At 46.0% G+C, this 13,643-nt stretch overlaps 1 protein-coding gene across 2 annotated transcripts in view; it reads right to left on the reverse strand.

Moving 5' to 3' along the window:
• Positions 1 to 13,643, reverse strand: part of Fam120a (family with sequence similarity 120 member A) — a 103,864-nt gene that overhangs the window by 7,673 nt on the left and 82,548 nt on the right. The window contains exons 12-15 of one of the 2 annotated variants that reach the window (XM_046457712.2): positions 8,584 to 8,698; positions 3,245 to 3,454; positions 2,278 to 2,461; positions 1,577 to 1,714 (exon numbers count right to left, since the gene is read on the reverse strand). In XM_046457712.2, coding sequence (XP_046313668.1) covers positions 1,577 to 1,714; positions 2,278 to 2,461; positions 3,245 to 3,454; positions 8,584 to 8,698 — 647 coding nt within the window. Of the gene's footprint in view, positions 1 to 1,576; positions 1,715 to 2,277; positions 2,462 to 3,244; positions 3,455 to 6,001; positions 7,276 to 8,583; positions 8,699 to 13,643 lie in introns of those variants that run through there. The other variant, XM_046457713.2, reaches the window with a different exon arrangement.

Here is a 13,643-nt window from a genome sequence, read left to right on the forward strand (position 1 = left end):
GAAACCCAAAGTTCAGAATATTAAGTAGTCACTGTATTTACAACTTCTATTAATTATAGGTATCTTGAATGTTCAAAATTTTTCTGACCTAAAATAATTCTCAAACTATTACCTGATAGAAAAAATTCAGATAAAACAAACCAGAGCCCCAAGATTCATGTTTTCTGCTGGGGGTGGATTATCACAAACCTTCCACCATATGGTGGGCTGGTAGGCCATGGCCACTGCAGTGGCTGCGTAAGCAAAGGCCAACAGAAATCCAAGATAAAACTTAAAGTTTTCTGGTAGCCACATGGAAAAAGTACAGAGAGATGAAATAAGTTTTACTATTATATCTTATTTCACCCAAATAACATTATTCCAACATGTAATCAAGATAAAAAGTAAATGGGCTACTTTACATCCATTTTTCTTTGAAATCTGGCGTACATCTGCACTTACTGGTCACAGCTGGAGTGCTCAGTGGTAGACGTGGCTACTGTGCAGGACAGCCCAGGGTCTGGCTTTCAGACACCGTGGCAGGAAAGCCAGGAAGCCGGTTCCTTGGCCATCATTACCCACACTATCCAGAATGCTACCTGTCCTACCCTCACTCTTTCCCCAACCACAGGCCAGCTTCAGTGGTCAGGTACTGCAAGGAGCTGAAGCACCTCAAGAAGCAGAGGATGGGGCTAGGGGCATAGCTCAGTTGGTGGAGCGCTTGCCTCGCATGCACAAGGCCCTGGGTTCAACTCCCAGCACCACCACCACAAAAAAAGCAGCATCAGCAGCAGCAGAGGCTGCAGGGCCGTGAGGTGCAAGGGCAACGGCCATGGGACAGAAAAGCCTGTGGGAGGCTAGGACACGAACACAGGAAGAAGAGGGGCGAGCGGACCCACAGCCATATCTCCTGTCTCCTAGCACACCACACCTCCTGCCACGTCACTGAGTTGGGAAAATATTGCCTCCCCCCGCCCCCCGCCCAGAGAAAGGCTTGCCTACCCTAAAGGTTATCCCAGATTTGTCAGAACAATCCTGCAATGTGACTTGATGGCCATATTTAGACATGCAGTCTAAAGCTGAAGTCACAAGCTTCAAATGACAGCAGCATCACAAGATAGTAAATGTTAAAAAGACTTTTCTCTCCCTGGAAAGACTAACTCAAATGAAAAGAGAAGCAACAGGAATTTAAAGTAAAGTAACTTATTTATCTACTAGACACCAGATCTTTCTTTCAAAATGTTTTCATGAAATAAACTGTGACAGCCTTTTTGTCAGGAGTTCTATGCCTGTAACCATTTTCTACACAAGTGTGAGCACCTTGACCAGGAGAGGGTTGCTTGGGTGCTGGTCAGGTCACCCAGGTGCACAAAAGTGCTCGGCTCTAGGTGGACCCTCAGTGGTTTACCCTGAAAGGAAAGATGACCACCACAGGGCCACTCCAGAGACCTGAGGGCAGGGAGTCGGGTCAGGGACCCATGAGAAAGGGAGCTCTGATGGAGCAGGTGGCTCACGAGGACAGTCAGGGAAGGTGCCGGACGATGGAGCAGAGGAAGGGCTGGTAGGCGGGAGCTCTGGGAGGGATGAGTGTAATTACCGCCCTGGGACTTGCTAGTCCTGCTGCTGTCACTGCCTGAGAAGGCTCCGCAGTGTCCTGATGCTGCCGCCACCCGGAAGGCACGGTAAGGGCCTGATGCTACCGTTTCCCCATAGGGGCCGCCAAAGCCACAGACTCCTGTGGGAACCAGGGTAGAGAGAGACAGGGAGAAGCATGAGGGACAGGGGTCAGGGGCCCCCCGCTCGGTGTGAGACCTGGCAGAGCGACCCCCATCTCCTTAAGCTGGGGGAAGGGGTATCCTGGCCCCCCTCACCACCTCATTGCCTTGCACCCTTTGCACCTGGAGGCCACCCTCCCTGCAGCAAGTCATCCAACAGGGTGCTAGCCAGGGGATCACGCTAGGCCCCAGGAGGCGGATGTTGGAAGACGGCTTTCTCGGACCCAGGTGGATTACTTTCCCACACTGCACACAGGAGGAAAAAAACATCTTCAGAACATGAGCAGCGCTGTCAGCTGCATTCACGGATTTTAGACCAACCCTCTATAACAGCGCTGGTGGCTGCCATCCTCCCTTCTTACCACCACCTCTGGGGTCTAGTTCGCTCTTTGCTGATTCAAAGAAATACTACTGTGGCCTTCCCAAGACTGACAATTACCCGGGCTTTGCATGGCAGGCTACATCCCACTAGGAGGACCACATGTCCCATTCCCACCCAACAGCATGCCAACCCGTGACTCACCTGCAAAGCCTCTGCCCCTGCCCTGAGATGGGGGGACGGGCCCGAAGTGCCGAGGGTACACAGACGCGGGGTAGAAGGGCAGAGCAGGCGGTGGCGGGAAGGGGAGTGGGTGGTTCTGCCGGGAGAAGTTGAGCCCCTCCAGAACGCTCTGCCGCATCTTCTCTACCTTGGCGGCCTGCTCAGCCTGGAAGGCAAGGAGCCGGCAGGTGAAAATGCCACTCAAGAGTCGTGACCAGATGTGAACGAGCACTGACAGATTAAAACATGCAGACTCACTGCTGGGAGTCCTGTCTGCACACCCCTCTACTTGCTGACGTTTATCTGTAACCACCCAAATCAATCCTTGGCCATTCGCAGTCCTGTGTGGAGCATGGGGTGGCATATGAGCCCAGATGAGATGAAACAAGACAACACCGACCTGCCAGACTCAGCTCATGTTGAAAATGAGCATCCTCTTTGTGGCCTGTTTAGTGACTTCTTGTTTGCAAGCTGTCCTTGCGGTTGGTGGTTTTGGTGTTTAGGATGGACCCCAGTGCCGAGGCCCTGCCCAGTGTTTCTCAGCACACACGGGACTAGACGTGCCGGTGTCAGGGCAGCTTCCTGCAGCTGGAGTTACAGTGCTGCTGTCATGAGCTCGAAGGCCACGAATGGACAGTATGTATTAAATGAGGTGTCTGTAAGCAGAAACCCTCTAGGAACAAGGTTCTGAGCTGACTGAGGCAAATGTGCAGGCACCTAATCCTAAATTTCCGAGGAGAAATGGTTCATACTCGCGAATTCAGGGTCTGAGGAGAATTCTGGAAGCTAACTACCAGGAGTAATGAGGATCAAAGGCCTACTAGGAATTCAGTAATATTGGGCGAGGCCCTCTCACAGGTTTCATGGTGAGTATGGTATAAAAGATGACATAGTTAGCCTGTGCACCGTATTTCACTAAGGTCAGGGGAGGCTGTCCCGCCCAACATACCTGACCATCACAGAGGTCGATGAGTGGGGTCTTTTCCCGGCTGGCTTTGAGGAGTTTGGACTGGAAGAGCTTCCCATCGAAATACATCCAAGGACAACAGTGTTCCCAGGGGATGGGCTGTCCACATGCATCGTTGGCAAACAATGCCATGTCTACTCCACTCATGAAGAGAGCTGACAGCTGAATTCCTCGGGGGTCTAGGTTCTCAATCTTTAAATTGAAAAGAGTGATTTCTATGGAATAAGAGCACTTCAGTATTCTCCCACTGTCCCACTGCTCTCCAAAGTTAATAGAGATCACTCCTCAATAAAAGGGTACCACTAAGCAGTCCTAATTTGACCTAGCACTGGTCTTATTTAAATAGAATTACTTCTTATTATTTAGCATATTTAAATTTAAGAACATGTTTTATGAACATACTGAAGTATTCCAGCTTGGCATCTGAAATCATCACCTAGGGTGTATAAGTACTGTATTTAAGGCAGGACGTTACAAGGGGACCAACTATGCACGGTCCCCGCAGCAGCTGGGACTCTCACGATCCCTTCACGAAATAACACCTCAGATCTGAACACAGGTCAGGTAAATTACCTGGGATAATTTCATTCAGAAATAAATTTGTATTTTGTTTTTATTTTTATATGTTTATGTTTCAGATAGCTACTTATTAAAGAAATTGTCAAAACGTTTCAGGAGACATGAATAGCTTATAAATGAAAGAACAAAACAAGAGAAATCCTGTATTGAACCATGAGCACTACAGAATTTGCACAGCTTGTACGTCCTGTGTGAGTGATGATGCCTGCTCTGCCCATAGCCCTTTCCTCTCCCAGGACAGGTTGGGCAAGAGACTCAATGGGAATATACAGTCAACTCTTGATCATCTGACAGAAAGACCTTGTTTGTGGATTATCCAGGACAGTTTTTAAACTCTGCTCTTGTTTCTATCTTCTACCTGGATGGCTTCTCAAGAACACAGTCTTTATGGGGCATCAGTCTAAATAATGCCAAAGGTGGCAGTAAAATGGTTTTGCATGAAAGAAGAAAAAACAGATCATTCTGGTGCCAGATGCTAATGAAATTTATGATTAGCTGCTATTTCGTGCTGTTTATGTCAACTTTTCCCATTATTAGCTAACACTGTTTTCCAACCTTTTTAAAAATTTTAAGTCAATGCAAATGAACTTCCAAAATAAGTCTGCTCACAATAAAGTGGTTCATCTACATTTCCTGACCCAACTGTGCATCATGCCAGCTCCTACGTGCCCCATGCATTACTGGGAAGCAGCTGGGGCTGGATGATGGAATTAGACGTATATTCATTATTTATGTGTATTGTGGAGAAAGAGAGGGTCTAATCGGAACAAAATGGAGAAAATCTATTTTATTTATTTAGATACCAGCCACCCCATCGCTGAGCTGCACAAAAGAAAAATCGTCATGACAGAAAGAGGGAAGCGGCTCTGCTGGAGAGGGGTTTAAAGCAGAGGTGTAGCCTGATGAGTAAACAGGGCCACCCCAGGACACTGGTCCCCTGTCCCCTTGCATTTTGGGACAGTGACCACAAAACACTTCCAGCCAGGGGAGGGCCCACCACTTTTGGCCCAGGGCCTCATCCCCCACTTGGCCCACATCAGAGAGCAGAGGATCTGGGTCAAGGGCGAATGTGAGAGGTGACTGGGCTGACGAAGCTCTGAAGAGGTCTGCCTCTGTCCAAGCGTCCTGCATAGAATGCCATGCTCGGCCATGGATCGTGGCTGGCCACCTCCAGTCACAAACCCCTGCTAACACCCTGGTAAACTGCCATCTGCACTGTGAGTTAAAACACCCTCAGCAGGTGCACACAGCATGGAGGGGTGGCATGAGGCAGTACTGTGTATAAACATGCATGTATCAACCAGCCTCAACACTGGTTGATAGCTATTTTTCATGAATTTAAAAAATGATGTTTATAATTTAATTTTCAATTTCAGGAATAACAATTAGAATTAATTTAAAAGTTCTCAAAAGCTACATTAAAAATGTTTTTGGAGTGGGGGCAGGGGGAACTGGGCTTGAACCCAGTGATGTTCTGCCACTGAGCTACATCCCAGCACTTTTTACTTTTTATTTTGAGACAGGGTCTTGCTAAGTTTTCCAGGCTGGCCTCCAACTGGCAAGATCCTCCTGCCTCAGCCACCCAAGTCACTAGGATTACAGGTGTGTGCCACTGCAGTCAGCCCTTTGAAAATTATTTAAAACTTACATTTGCATAATATTTTTCTTTCCCTAAATGTTTACTATGCAAATAATAATGTGATACTTGTAGGGAACTTAAAAAAAAAAGATGTATCAGACACCACCCTTTTTTTCAAACGTGTATTTTTATGTGTTCTACCTCATTTCCATCTCTCAACACCTATAGGACACATGGACTTCTAACAGTATTCCACTGTAATAGACAGTCACAGACTTCAAGGTCACAGAGACTGCAGAACCCCAATCTGAACCCTCAACTGTAGAAATATCTGCCAGTAATATTCATATTCGAAACTTATTCTCTTATATAAACTGAGATAAAATATTCAGCATTATCCAAAGTTCCTCAGCTAGAGAAACAGAGCAAAAAATTCTGACTTTATGGGAAATGCACACATGAAACTTGATCTATCTAGTTAGCTCAGAACCCAAATCCAGCACAGTGACTCTGTGTGTCCTCTAACTACAGGGCACGGACTCTTACTGTAATTTGTCATATTTACCTATATGCAAAATAATTCTTACAGGTATCACAGACATGCTGCACGCCCCTAATACTGCCTTTAAAGCTCTTCATTTTCCATCTTTTATATTCTGCACTTGGCATGTGAAACTGTTAAAAAGAATTTAAGGCAATTATAGGGATGTCAAGAACAAGGGAGAAGAAACTGGACAGACATTACAACTGGACAAAGTTCCTTCTCCTCGTCCTTTACCCACCCTCCTAGAAACCCAGGCTCAGGGCTCATTTTACCTTAATTACACTCATGCTGTTAACCTAGGAGAAGGGCTTAAAAATATAAAAAGAAAAAAATGAGGGTCATCAGTCACTGTCACAGGTGTTCAAGGAACCACACAGAACTCTCAATTATTCATGAACATGGCAGACGGAGAAAGCATGGATGAAATGAAATTCTTAAAAAATTCATTTAAGGTAATGGTTGCAATGTCTTTTCCCACTGAACCTCCCCACAGAAAAGCTAACAAGAGCCCAAGCTGTCAGAACTGGGTCCATTCTTCCTCTTTTCTTCTGCTGATGGCAAAGCATGTGGTGGACACTAAGGGGAAAAGAAAGAGGGGCCTGGGCAATCCACAAACTGGTCACGGCCCCGACACAGGAGCAGCGACAGTCAAGAGGCGACTGTGTCTTAAACAGTGAAATGGCATCTCACAGGAAAGGACTGTCATTGCATGTTTACATGAAAAGGCAATTTTAATTTTAATCTCCCACCACTGAATTTTGGAACCATTGGCTCTGCCTATGAATTTTGGTTAGCACTGAAATAAGGATTGTTCTGGTTCTGATTCTCAGTCTGATGGCTGAGAGGAGCTTTAATCTTTACAAAACAAATGACTGCCTTCCCCTCAAACGCTTTTGCCTCACAGCTCTTCCAGAGTCTGCACCGATCCTGACAATGACGCTGTTCCAGTGTAGGCTGTGCTCTTAACCGGGACTGTCGCCCTGCACACAAGAAGACCCCGGGCAGCAATGAGTGAGACAGAAGGCAGCGGCACATGGAATGTGTCCCACACAGCTCTAGAAATGCCTGGCCTCAGATGAAGAACCGGGAGCAAACCATGAAGGCACTAAGACCTCAAAAGAACCAAAATGAAAGCTTTGAGTGACTGGGTTTCAAAAGTTATATCCTGTGTGTGGATCGGAAAATGAAAAGGATATGGGAAATAAGATGGACTTGGTTAAAGTAACTTGATGGTGAATAAAGCTTGGTGGGCATACCTGGTCCCTGGCGGTGTGACTTTCAGAACTGGGATGTCAGTACTGAAGGAATAATCTATACAAGAGAAACAGGAGGAGAGGTAGGGGGTGGCACCACACTCTAGGAAAGTGTTTCCACCCCCTGAAGCACAGCCTGCAGCGAGCACGGTGACGGCACCGGGGAGGACCTGACTGGGCCCGCCACACTGCCTGACACCAGAAACAAAAGCGTTAAAGACAATAACAATTTCTGCCTAACAAACAGAAAAGTTGATCCACAAAGTAAAGAACACAATTTGAGGGGATTCTACGTTTTGGCTTTGTACTTAGCTTGTTTCAAAGTCATCAGAAGCCTCAGGTGAGCTCCACTCTGCACCAAATTTTGCAATTTAACACAGTAATTTAGGGAAAACCAGACATTTATTGAGCACCACCTGTTGAATACTGAACTTCTATAAAGCAAGTCTAAAATTCCTCTGCAGGGCAAGATGCGTTCATAAAGAACAGCAAAAAGATCTAAAAGTGAAGGCAATTTTGTCAAAGGAAACTAACTGATTATAAATCAAACTTTGTAAAAATAAATAAATGAATAAATAAACAAATAATAAAAAACAAATAACAGATGGCAAAGAAAAAACAAAACCCTGTGCATTAAAAAGAAAAGGCAGACCTATGAGTTTGGCTAACTTTGAAGTCTTGAACATTCTAACATTTAATAGAAATTAGAAAGCAATTAACAATTGTGAACACAGCAACTAATAAAAGTGTACTGAAAAAGATGTGCACACTCAAAAACTGGGTGACAACTTAGAGAAAACAAACCTTGTCAAAACAAAGAACAAAAGGAACTGCTAGAAGGCAAAATTAAAAGGATTATGATGTTAAACGCTGACTAAAAAGGGCATTGGGATGATGGTGTCTCGTGGTTCCTCAAGTGGCTGTTTTAAAAGGGATTTTACAATACTAGAAGGGCAAAGAACATTTTTTTAGAGAAAACTAAAGTTGTGACTAGGAACAATGGAATGAAATAAGAAAAAGAATCCTGGCTAGATGTTAGAAAATCCTTAAGATCAAGCCCTCCCACGATTTGGAATCCCCTCTTAAAATAAAAAAGAGAAGTTTATTTCCTGATGTGAAAAACAAGAATAAACACCCACTGGTAAATGAGGGAAAATCTTTCTCTCAAGGTGGAACTGATCATTTCCAACTGGGGATGGCAAATCTATATAACTAGGTAGGAATGTCCCTTTTGCCCTGAAGGCTCTTGATTCACATCGAATTAGTATCATTAGTTTAGTGCACAGAGCAAGTCTGCCTGGTAAAGGTTAGCTGGGTTACACCAAAAACTCAAAGCAAGACTTCCCGAGACAGGCTGGCACACTACCTTGAGCTCCTGTAGCTGGTCCGGCTCGTAGAGTTTGGGGGACAGCGCTTGGGCCAGGAAGGCGTCGAGCTCCTGACGCCGTAGGATTCGAGCTCCCGGCCACTGCACCATATACCTGGGGAGAGACAGAAACACCGGGCATGACTGTGTGGTCACACCTAGTGAGAGGTTCTAAGCACATTTGGGATGATGTGATCACTGAGAAAGCTCCGAAGGCTTTTATCCAGCCTGTTTTCACAAGATGATGCCAATTAGAAATGAAAATGTAGTCATCGTCCAGGCTGACTGGAATGGTTTACTTTAATTAAAAATGGCACCTTAAAAAAAAAAAAGGCACCTAAATTGTATATACTGAAGACTACCTCGTCAGTGACACCCCCACCCCAAGTACTGGGGATTGAACTCAGGGGCCCTCAAACACTGAGCTACCTCCCCAGCTCCTCTCAGGTTTTTAAGAGACAGGGTCTTGCTGAATCACCCAGACTAGGCCTCTTGATCCTCCTGCCTCAGCTCCCAGAGCACCTGGGATTACAAGTGTGGGCATATCCCACTACGGCTGCCACCAGTGATTTTTGATACAACTTCACTCTTGTGAAACATTTAAAATGCGGAAAGTACACTATAGACACCAATTCACATGATTGGTTCATTTTACTTCAGGCCAGGATGCCCTGGAGGCAGAACCTAGGTCACAATAAGAAAGATTAATCTCATGAGTGAGTGAAGAAGGGCTTCTCAGCAGCCGCCCAACAAGGGATAAGGCACAGGCGGGTCCACGGGGGTCGCCGGGGAAATGCACAGGATGCTCACCAAAGCCCACCCCCTTCAAATGAGGAGCACCCTGGTGTGGGTAGCTGAAGGGAAACCAACACCCAAATCTTCAGTATCAGCTAGAACAGATCTGCCAAGAGCAATGGGCTTCCTGTTTCTGTAGCAACACTGCCCAAGAGACAAATAATGTTGTTTCACTACACAGGACACAATCCCAGGTAATGCCCAGAGAAAATGAAATGCTAACCATACAACTGAGTCACAAACCTGCAAGTCCAACGATCCCAATTCTCTTCATTCAACCAACCTGCAGGTGATCTGATCAAGTTGCCAGCTGATCACTAAAAATAACTTCTGATGACAGAATGCTATATGATCTCTTGAGAACAACTCCAAGGAGTCTGGAGAAAAGTGACATGCCTAACAAGGCTCCTTCCATCCCCACCTGCTGAGTCAATTTTTTCAGGGCTTAAAACCAAGTTTACAAAAACCCAAGTCAGGGTTGGTGCTGAACCTAAACTCCTTTTTATAATAATTAATCCATGGTAATACAGACTAAGCAAAGAGAGGTAGGTTCCACACCTATAAACCCATTAAGAGCACGTTCCTATTTATTTAAATATTTTACACATATTAACTCATCCACTGTCCTAGCAAGAATGATTACCATCTCATTCTAGAGATGGGTAAACAGAGGCACAGGGAGCTTATGAAATTATATGGCAAAAGTAGGGAAATATAATTTCTTTTCCCTTCCTTCCTTCTTTCTTTTTTTGGTACTGGCATTGAACCCAGGAGCACTTGACCACTGAGCCACATTCCCAGCTCTTCCCAACCCCTTTTTGAGATAGGGTCTCACTAAGTTGCTGAGGGCCTTGCTAAGTTACTGAGGCTGGTCTTGAGCCTCCTGCTTCAGTCTCCCAAGTAGCTAGGATTACAGGTGTGCACTATCACACCCAGCTCCAGGAAATGCAAGTTCAAGATGAACAAATAGTAAATGTGTCTATCATATTTAAATAAAAGAGTGGCCTAAAACTTTTATTTAAGTAAACTGTCAACATTTGCAATGAGGAAATATACATCCTTTCATTTGAGCACCACAAGCCTTAAATACAATGGTCTTTCTGAGTTGAGTTTTAATCAGGGCTTGATGCAAGAAAGAGTTTGCTCAGTGGTAAAGCATTTCCTACCATGATGAGGCCCTGTGTTCCATCCCTAACCAACAAAAACAATGACTAGGACTGGGGACATAGCTCAGTTGGTAGAGTGCTTGCCTCACATGCACAAGGCCCTGGGTTGAATCCCCAGCACCATACACACTGAGGGGGGAGGCGGGGGGGGGGGGGTAGTGAGCATGTGTATGTCAGTCCTCAGAGTTGTTTGGGGGGGAAAAAAAAAACAAAACAACGCTGTGGAGAAGGTTATGCTCAATTATACAATGTACTTTGTCATCAGGATCATGGTTTATGTTCTTTTAACTTTTTAATTTTTGTTTTGTGTTTGTTTTTATTTTGTTTAAACTGTGTTAAAATACACAGCTTAAATGTACACCTTTTCCCAGGTACAAAGCGTCCATTTTAGTGGCCCTGGGTACAGTCACAGTGTCCTGAAGCCACCAATCCTCCCAAAGCCAAACTGAAACTTTGACCCTCAGGCACTATTTCCCCAGAGCACTGAACCAGCTCTTGAACAGGCTGGTTTTCTGGAGATCTTCCCTGTTTTTCTGACAGGGAAGCCGCTCAGAACTCAACACAGCTGCAGGAATACACCTGCACTGGGCAGAATTCCTTTTCCTCCATTTGGCTCTCTGAACCAAAGGTACCATCAGCTCTTCTCAGGGGCAGATGTTAGGAGAATACATGGACATAAACGCATGGGTCAATTATCAAGACCCACAGGCAGCAGTCACAGCGACTCACTCCTGTTTCACTTATTTAGGCTGCTCCTACCTACACTACTCCTCTATAGAATGTCTTTAGATCCCTTTTACACTGCCAAGTCTACCTGTGCAATTTCTGGAAAAATTCTCGGGATGTTCTTTTCCATGCAACTAAGCAGAGTGTAAATACGTTACGTGAAGAGCTTATCAGCAATGGACCTTGGGAAAGCTAGTTACCCTTCTTGTCTTTTCTTTCTTACCGTGGAAGGATAAGGACCGTCTCGACTGTTCTGGAGTCTTCTAAGGCTGATCTCCTTTCACTGCCCTTCTCAAACAGGGAAGCTGGGGAAAGCCAGAGCTCCAAGAGCAGAGCAGTGCCCCTGACACACCCCTGGGGACAGCATGGCCTGCACTCCATTGAGGGAGCACAGCTGGTATGATCTGCAGCATGTCCAAACACACACACTGGCCTGAGGGCCACTCTGCTTGCCCTCCCTGATAACTCATGTTGACTCGAGCCCTTCCAGGAGTGCCCGAAGTCTGTCTTTCCACCTTTGAGGAGGGCCTGATCAATTTTGTCCACGTTTCTCCAAGACCTTCCGGGCTGGAACATGGCTCAGTGACTGAACACTTGCCTACCATGCATGAGGCATGAGTTTGATCCTTGGCACAATTAACAAAACCAAAAAACCTTCTGCCTTCACAGTCATGCCATGACAACTTGTGCTCTGACTCCCTCCTCTCTCTGCTGCTGAAATTCTAGAGACTGAACTGACACTTTTCCTTTATGCACCTCAACTGCTGCCACAATGTAACATTTAACATTGGAGTACCCCAGCAACTTTACCAAGGAGCCAAGATTAACAGCAGTAGCAAAGACAAAAACTGCCTTTTGGAGCCTTGAGAAGATGCCACACCCTTCTGTGGTGTTCCACCAGAGTGTACGGGCTGAATCAAATCGCGAAGAAATACCTGTCAAATCTACAACAACAGTTTACACAGGAGTTGAAAAACTACAGCCACAGGCTGGCTCCTGTATTTGTGAATAAGCTTTTACTGGAGGCCTGCCTCTCCTGTCCATCCCGTGGTCTTGCCTGTGTCTCCTCCTGGGAATAGCATCGAGAAGAGCATGAGGTAGTTCCTGCCAAGGAAAGGGTTCACACTGCAGCTAGTAGGGTAGAAGTGCAGAGGTGAGAGTGGGCACAGAGTGAGCCTCCATGTGGCACCAGCCAGATGAGAGGCTGAGGGAGCCAAGAGCCAGGATTCAAGGGCAGTCGGAGTCTATGCTGCAAACACCAAGGAGCACACACTGGGACTTGCAGCTGAAGCGTGGACATCAAGCTCCACTCCTGACCAATGCTGTTCAGCGGCACCTGTATACTATACTATATCCCCCCTCTGGGGTCCAGTGTACTCTTGCGTCAGGTGGACAGTAAGTACTATATATCAGGTACTATATATCACCTCACTTTTGCTGGGTTGATCTCAGAGCACCCAAAGTCTTCATCTTAAACTTTCACTAATGTAAAGTACTGATGATAAAAACATGTCTTTAGTTGAATTTTCCAGCATAGGAAAAAACTCTTAAAACTCTTAAAAAAACAAAACAAGAAAACCTAGTCAAAGAAAGTTAACCAACTGGCACACTATGCTCTAAGCTGATATTCTCACCTTCAACAAGTTATTGGCCTTGAATTTTGTTTCAAATTTAAGAAACTTCAGGAATAAGAATAGAAAGAAAGCTCTATCTCTGCCTTCCTAAAGCCTGGTAGGAGGGGCGCAGAGGGCCATCAGGACCTGCATGAAGATGGCCGCTGAAGGGGGCCCATCCCACAAAGGGAACATGAACAAGCAGGGAGCCAGGAGGGCCAGTCCCAAGTCTCATTGTCAGAGCCACGAGGTACACACAATGGAGGGGACCACTGTGCCAGGTCAGAGGGACCAAGGTGAACGCACTGTTTTCAGCAAGAAATAGGAGAGCGAGGCATCAGGAGCCACTGGCTGAAGAGTCTGGTCTCTCAATCCCACCCCCCTTCTTGGAGGGACCCAGGACAGCTTGAAGAAGTGGGGATCCTGGAGCTAATGCAAGGAGGTAGGAGGAAGGAGAACACCTGCAGAGAGAAAAAGAGATGCTCAGAGAACAAGGGGACAGTTGGAGACCATGGAGGTCCAGTGTCATGGTGACAAGTGCCAAAATAAACATTGGTACCATGGCCTGAAGGCCCTGGGAGGCTAGTCCATACGGAAACAAACACATGGACAGCCAAAAAGGAGGGCACATTTCCTGAGACCAGAGCACCTCCCCCACGGGACATGCATCACCTGGAAGGCGAGAGCAACTCTGCAGGGAGAAGCTGCACATGCCCCACCAAGTCCTCTGCTGGGGAGGACTGTCAAGTGACCCAGGTGG

Source organism: Marmota monax, unplaced genomic scaffold (genome assembly GCF_021218885.2).
Source record: "Marmota monax isolate L192 unplaced genomic scaffold, Marmota_monax_Labrador192_F-V1.1 WCK01_AAM20220418_F8-fsc00231, whole genome shotgun sequence".
In the NCBI taxonomy this organism is placed as follows: Eukaryota; Metazoa; Chordata; class Mammalia; order Rodentia; family Sciuridae; genus Marmota; species Marmota monax.